This window comes from Barbus barbus (assembly GCF_936440315.1).
Source record: "Barbus barbus genome assembly, chromosome: 15".
Taxonomy (NCBI): domain Eukaryota; kingdom Metazoa; phylum Chordata; class Actinopteri; order Cypriniformes; family Cyprinidae; genus Barbus; species Barbus barbus.
Window position 1 is genome coordinate 27,295,894 of NC_136743.1, and position 7,708 is coordinate 27,303,601.

At 36.1% G+C, this 7,708-nt stretch overlaps 1 protein-coding gene across 1 annotated transcript; it reads left to right on the forward strand.

Annotated features, from left to right (window-relative positions):
• The first annotated feature begins 3,012 nt into the window (after nucleotides 1-3,012).
• Nucleotides 3,013-7,472, forward strand: asip2b (agouti signaling protein, nonagouti homolog (mouse) 2b). Its single transcript, XM_079435255.1, has 3 exons — nucleotides 3,013-3,295; nucleotides 4,736-4,812; nucleotides 5,046-7,472. Exons 1-3 carry the CDS (start codon nucleotides 3,148-3,150, stop codon nucleotides 5,229-5,231), a joined length of 411 nt encoding a protein of 136 aa, XP_079291381.1. The 5' UTR covers nucleotides 3,013-3,147; the 3' UTR covers nucleotides 5,232-7,472.
• Nucleotides 7,473-7,708: the final 236 nt, after the last annotated feature.

The window sequence follows — 7,708 nt, forward strand, 5'->3', positions numbered from 1 at the left end:
GTAAAATAAGAAGCTATAGAACACTGATGTAAAGCATCACACTTGCACATAGTACGTATGAAATAAGAGAGTTTATAAGTTAAAGTTCTTGCACCGAACACATTTCTGTAACATAAGGGAGCCATTAGAGGCTTGTCGGCACATGTGCATTTGAAAGTATAGTCTTGAACATTGAGGCATTTTGGGGCAGACAAGTACTACAGCAGAAACCAAATTCCTTTTCTAAATAGGAAATACAATAACAACGGCACATCTCTGGAGGGAGATGTGACCTATGGAATGAAGACGGTTGAGTGACAGTTTGGCAGCGATGTGTGACACTGGTGGTTTTCAGAAAAATCAACAAACAGAGTCCGGGCAGGCACTTGCATTCACTTGCATTTTATCAGGCATGAAAACTGCAAGATATCAGGGATTACTCAAGACTCCTGAAACCTCTGGGATGTGATGAGTATCTACACATGCTAGAGTGAATGTTGATACAGGACTGATGGATGGAGCAGGGAAATGAAATAAATTACAAACAGAACGTGTGCTAATTTGTCTAGGAAAAAGCATCGTGTGGTATTATTCACCTATTGCTTTAACAACAATTTGAGCTGAATTCCACAAGTTTGTGCAAAACCTGAGGATCATGTTATCAGCATCATTTTAAAAGACTCCACATTTAATTTGATTAGAGACCTAGAAATGCTTAGAAAAAGACCTTTAAACATTTCGTCTTCTACATAACACTTGTTTTACATTTTTCAAAATGCTGAAACTTTTATCCCCAGGATTAAATGGAAAATGGGTTTTGATGTCATATCAGAACACATTTGATGTTTTTCAACTTGTCTTATTGCAGTTACCTACAAGTGAAGCTGACGTATCTTAAATACCAGCCACTATTACTAGACTACATTGTACACCCCCACACACAAGGGTTACATGAGAGATTTAGTACAGTCCGCTTATCTCCCAGACCATTATCTTTAGATGTAATATGCTGTATATCAATACAAAATGCATTACCTTGCCAACATACTGTAGTGAGCTGCATTTTAACCTTATGTAACCAAGTTTATGGTGGTTTCAGATAGACAAGAACTGTTGATTACAGTGCTCAGCTTGATCAGCAACATTTTAATGTTGCGAAAGTAGAGTATATCTTTGGATTTTTATTTTTTAATATACAGTATATTTGCTGAAAATGAACTCACCCTTAAGCCCGAGACACACTGCACGATTGCAGCTTTCCCAGATGAAAGACTGGCATTATGAAACAACCGTGGCGATTTCTGATTCACCACGATTGTTTCACGATGCCGATCTTTCATCTGGGACAGCTGCAAATTGTGCAGTGTGTCTCGGGCTTAAGGCCATACAATTTGGAACAGATTTGGAGAAATTTAGCAATACATCACTTGCTCACCAATGGATCCTCTGCAGTGAATGGGTGCCGTCAGAATGAGAGTCCAAACAGCTGATAAATACATTACAATAACCCACAAGTAGTCCAACAAATAATGCCTTGTGCCGTGAACAGCTGTATGTTTGTAAGAAAAAAATCCATCTTTAATGCATTTTTAACTTTAAAGGGTGACTTCTGACCAAAATATGAGTTCATAATCCATAATAATGTTTCCTCCAGTGGAAAAGCACATATAAAGCTACATGAACAGGGGACTCATATTTTAGCCAGAAGCAACAGTTTGAAGTCAAAAAATGCATTAATGATGAATTTATTACAAGCATGCAGCTTTTTAATTCATTAGACAATAATTGATGGACTGAATTTGTGTGAATTATTGTGATGTGGTACATTGAGTCAAAATTAATAGTTCCTAGCACTTGCTGAATAAACATTTCTCAGAAACAATATGCTGCAGTGAAATTATTTATAAAAGTTTAGTTGAACCCAGCAAACCTGTAAAGTAAATCACTTTCAGATAACTCACTGTCACAGTGTTGAAATATCATATTAGGAATTGGTGCGCAGTATCCATAATTCTAAACAGGTTGTATTAAAACTGTGGGAACAAAGATTTATTTAGCATTAAATTAGATTTATCAGGGGCTGTTATATAACATTGCAGTTATAAATGGGATTGTTTGAGGTCAGCTGGAACTGGTACTGATTACAAAATGTGATGCGTATCTACAGTCAAAATGTATATACAGACACAAATTAACTGATGCCACTTAGAGCAATCTATGTAGCAATATTAATTTCCTCTGGTTAAAAAAAGAAAATGCATTTTTGAATGTGTAAATATTTGTCCATCCTGAAGCAACTACTCCTTATGTAACTAGTTATCTCCTCATAGGTCTCTTTGAGTAACTGACTATGATCTAATAGAACATTCCAAACCAGTTCAAGATCAAATTCTACCAAAGACACTTTTATGAATTCATTTATTGAGTATTTGAAATAAACAAAAGTGTGGAAAATCTGAGTCCACTTGTTAAATTTCAAAGGCTCAACAGACCTGAACTTCTGGCGTTTCGTGTTATTGGTGCATGATGGCAGCATCAAGCTTTGAGGATGCTTCAACAGCAAGGACTGGAAAACTCTGAAAAATGCTGGAGGACAACATGCTGTGGTCTGTACGAGCTTCCAGGACAGTGACCCAAACACACAGCGATTTTAAGGTTTCAGAGGTTTAGTGTCCTGGCCCAGTCGAACTCAGGGTCTGCTCCAATTGCGCATCTGTAAAATGACTTTTGAAAACTGCACACAAACAGTCTCCACTGAGACTGATGGAGCTGGAGAGCAAACAACTTTGAAGTCAAACCGTCTTACAATCAGGTAATCAAGCAACTGAAAAATGCTCTTGATGGCTTCTTCATGGCTTCATTAGATATAGATGATCAATGCAAGCTTAGATATTGTCATATTCCTTTCTGTAGGCTATTCATTTTTAATGCACCTCAGTGATTTCTGTTGAGGTTTTTGGCAACACATCATGTTCGTGGCGCTGTGATAGATGAGTGAAATGCACATGAGTGTTGAATGAGGAGTGCTGTCTCGGAGTGGGCGTGGGTCAGTTTGGGCTTTATAAACGCAGCGAATGCGCTTCAGCGCGGACCTCACTTGTTGAGTGATCTCCAGGAGGACGGTCTGACGCGAACCTGACACACCTAAACACTCCGCTCGATCGGAAAATGACAACTGCAATGATGAAAGGATTTGTGCTGTTCGTCTGCTTGTTCTTCACAGTTGTTCAGTCCATCGCGTGCGAGGCGAACAGGATAGATGCGCGCAAAAAGCACGAAAACGACGTGGCGCACCACAGCTCTGCCATAACAACAGGTAACATATTACATCTCAGTTGACATGAATAGAAAATTGAATCATTTAAGCAGCAACCAGTATTTAATGTTTAATTTAATATAATGATAGTTACAGTTTATAACAAAATGTAAATATTTGCATGCATCCATATATGATTGAATTATAAAAAATAACGATGTTAAAATAATAATAATAAATATGTCAATTTAACCAGCAGCCTAAAACGAACATTTAATATTCATTATATAGGGACTGTATAACGTATATAATTTTATTCAATTATATAAAATTCTAATTACTTTATATAATTATATTAAATGATAAAATAGGTATATTTTAATCAAAATGAATAAAATATAGTAATTTAACCATCAGCCTAAAATCAACATTTAATATTATATTATATAATGACTAAAGTTGTATGACTAAAGGTTTACTAAAGTTACAGTTAATGTATACACACACACACACACACACACACACACACACAGTATAATGCATATAGTTGTCTGTATGCACATATTGTTATAATATAAAAAAGTAATTGTATTTTAATTACAATATATTAAAATATATTCATTTAGCCATCAGGCTAAACCCATGATTTAATATTCAGTTTAATATAATGATAGTTACTGTATATAATATATAATATAATATATATAGTTGCATCCATGTATCCATGTTTTATTATAATATTTATAAAATAACTCTATATATTTTAATTAATAGAAATATAATGATTTAACCAGCAGCATTTAATTTTTATTTAGTATGACAGTTACTGTTTAAAATATAATGTGTGTAGTTGTATATGATAACCAGCTGATTAATTTAGCATAATATTGGATATATTAAATATAATTTGAATGCACTACATTTGTAACCTGATCTGCTTGACTTGAGCTTTTTATTTTGAATCCTTTATAGTGCATTTTTGTAGGCAGCTTTGCAGTGTTTGAATGTGTTCCCTTGATAAAACACCTGTCTGGCCTGAATTCACTGATGAATTAAGACGTTTTACCATGCCTTCTGGTGACATTTGATCATTTACTACTGATCACATGACGTTAGATCATTTACTATGCCACCTGACAACGTGTTGCTTTTCACACGTACAGCAATCAGGCCAGTATAAACATGCTTTCCAAACACAAAGGCTTCTTTTCTTCTCTGAGATTTGCAGCTACTGTCAACGTCACTAATGAGGCTTAGAAGAAAACCTTTTTTCTCACTATTCACTACCCTATGCACTCAACAGCTCCAGTGAAAGGCTCATTATTTTCGGCAGGCGTCTCATGTGAACAGGCTGACGGGAAAATCTACCGCTGCCTCTTTCAAGTGCCTCCTGGGTTTCTTCCATTTAAGTGTGGAACGGTAAAATGTGAACTTCCTGAAAAACACAAATGCATAAATGCATTTACAGTCCTAATTCAGTGCATCTGTGCATCCCAACAGGAGCGTGGAATCAGGAGAAGCCAAAGCGACTCTTCGCCAGGACTCGCTATCTGTCTCAGCAGAGACATCATGTAGTGGTACGTTCCACACATCACACCGTCTCCTTAAACGTGGACCCTAATACAACAAACACAACATTGTTCAAATGTACTAATGCACATCTGTCCTTTTGCAAGAGCAAGAATATAATATTCCTTCTTGGAAATTTGGAAGTTAATCCTTTTTACATTAAAAACCTAGAGAAAATAGAACTGCATTAGTTGTTCTTTACTCTGTTTATTCGTTTCTCACGAAAATATGTGTCCTCCAGAGACCTAAGCCCAGGCCTGAGGCGGTTTCTCCAGCCCAGACTCCAGCGCGGCGCTGCGCCGGTCTGATGGAGAGCTGCTCCCCACTCACTCCCTGCTGTGACCCATGTGCTTCCTGCCACTGCAGGCTCTTCAACACCATCTGCCACTGCTGGAGGCTCGGACACCTCTGCCCCAAGAAGACCTAATCACCCCAGATGCACATGAATCGGTGCTTCTCAGCTGCTTTCACTTTAGCTCTGCACATTGGACATCTAATGTTGTTTAGCGTATAAAAACAAAGCTATGAAAAGTTGCTTATTGGTTAGTTTATAAATATTTCTTGAAGTTTGATGGTATCTTGTTCCCAGCATTCAACAATTCACCATATAAAGCCATTTTTGTTTGTTCTTTGGTGATGACACATCTAATTTGACTCGCTTCTACCAAGATTGTGCCAAAATACTGCTAGAGTTTAGTTACATACTTTGATGTTCAAGGAATATTCCGTATGGCATAATGTTGATTACCACAGAAATGATTTTGACCCATCACATGTTTTCTTTAAAACAAGCAGAAAGCGCAGGCACTTCCAGTACACTGGAAGTGAATGAGGCCAATTTTTGGAGGCCAATTTTAAACACTTTGTATTATTGGCGCTGTGAAGCTGTTTAAATCATTTTTATAGTCATTTAGGGTTTTAATTGGAAATAACTGTAGACAGAAAAGGTTAGTAAGTGACTGAACACACATATTGTTTGTGTGCAGTTGCATTACCGAACCAGTGAGTATTTCAACATTTACCGATTATCTCCATTCACTTTTTTTGTGAATTGTCAATGTAACACAAAATTGTGCTTTTTTAAAGAAAAAGAGGGACAAGTGGGGATTCCTATTTGTGGTAATAAACGCAATGCAGTTGAATATTCCTTTAATAAAACAAATAGAAAGCATTTTGGTTACTCTTTACAATAAGGTTTCATTTGTTAACATGAACTTACAAAGAAAAATCATATTTATTAATATTAATTATTGTTCAGTTTCAACAATCAAAAGTGATCTGTTAACATTATTAAATGGACCTAAGCTAACATGAACAAACAAAGTTTTTTTTTTTGGGGTAACAAAGATGAATAAATGCTGTAACAAATGGACTGCTCATTATTAGTTCATGTTAATTAATGCATTGCCTAACTATACCTAATGGGACCTTGTTTTAAACTGTTACCAGCTTTTTTTTTTCTCTTGCATTTAGCAAATATTTGTTCAGGACCTCCAGATCCACCGTATGAGAACCAGATGTGCAACATCTCGATTTATACCTGTGCTTCTACACAATCTCATACTGCTATGTAACACAGCATGGATCATGACATTTAACTGTACAGTGAATGTTTAATGTCCATATGACTCGAGTTATTCACTCTCTTTTTGCACCATGACACTAACGTGACTCGTTTGCCGACTGGAGATGTTATTACAGTTAACTCTTGTAGAATTCATTGTTTTTCTCAATATTTTTCAACCCTTGTCAAGCAAGGGGCATATACTGTTTAACTTGTACAAAATCAATGTAACAGTGCCTAAAAAAGCTTTAAGCCATTTTAGGTGCAGTAAATGTGAATCTAATGTTATCCTCATACTGTGATCTTTTAATAATAAGTTTTAAGATGCTCATTTCTACTGTGATGATTCCACTGTCATTTTTCTGATTTCGACACAAAAAAAGTATGTGGATGTCAAAAAGACACTATTGTGGATGAAACACATTACATATTTCTATCCACTGTCAGGTCATATTGACTGAATATTATTAGAAAGGAATTAAAAACGTGTTCAATGTGCTTTCTTTATAATAAAAACATTTAGAACTGCATCATGGGAACTTTACTTTCCTCTGTAATACTTCTTAAAGGAACGGTTCATCCAAAAATGAAAATTTGCTAAAAAAAGTTACTGACTCATATCATGTAGTTTGTTTCCTTATCTGAACAGATCTGGAGAAATTTAGCATTACATCAATTGTTCACTAAAGGATCCTCTGCAGTGAATGGGTGCCGTCAGAATGAGAGTCCAAAAAATATCACAATAATCCACAAGCAGTGTAAGTAATCAGCAAGCTGTGTATTTGTAATAAATAAATCCATAATTAATGGCTTGTTAGGATAGGACAATATTTGGCTGAGATACAGCTGTTTGAAAATCTGGAATCTGAGGGTGAAAAAAAATTAAATATTGAGAAAATCGCCTTTAAAGTTGTCTAAATGAAGTGGCAATGCATATTACTAATCCAAAATTAAGTTTTTATATATTTATGGTAGGAAATTTACAAAATATCTTCATGGAACATGATCTTTACTAAATATCCTAATGATTTTTGGCATAAAAATCTGTAATTTGACCCATACAATGTATTTTTGGCTATTGCTACAAATAAACCCTTGCTACTTATGACTGATTTTGAAGTAAAGTGAAGTGACATACGACCAAGTATGGTGAACCATACTAGGAATTCATGCAATGCATTTAACCCATCCAAAGTGCACACACACAGCAGTGAACACACACACACACCATGAACACACACCCGGAGCAGTGGGCAGCCATTTATGCTGCGGCGCCCGTGGAGCAGTTGGGGCTACGGTGCCTTGCTCAAGGGCACCTCAGTCGTGGTATTGAGGGTGGA

What these genes read in the sequence shown, in the direction of transcription:
- asip2b (XM_079435255.1), top strand. Translation starts at nt 3,148, where the DNA reads ATGACAACTGCAATGATGAAAGGATTTGTGCTGTTCGTCTGCTTGTTC. An exon ending in CAGCTCTGCCATAACAACAG is followed by an intron (nt 3,296 to 4,735) that starts GTAACATATTAC and finishes GCATCCCAACAG; the next exon opens with GAGCGTGGAATCAGGAGAAG. An exon ending in AGCAGAGACATCATGTAGTG is followed by an intron (nt 4,813 to 5,045) that starts GTACGTTCCACA and finishes TGTGTCCTCCAG; the next exon opens with AGACCTAAGCCCAGGCCTGA.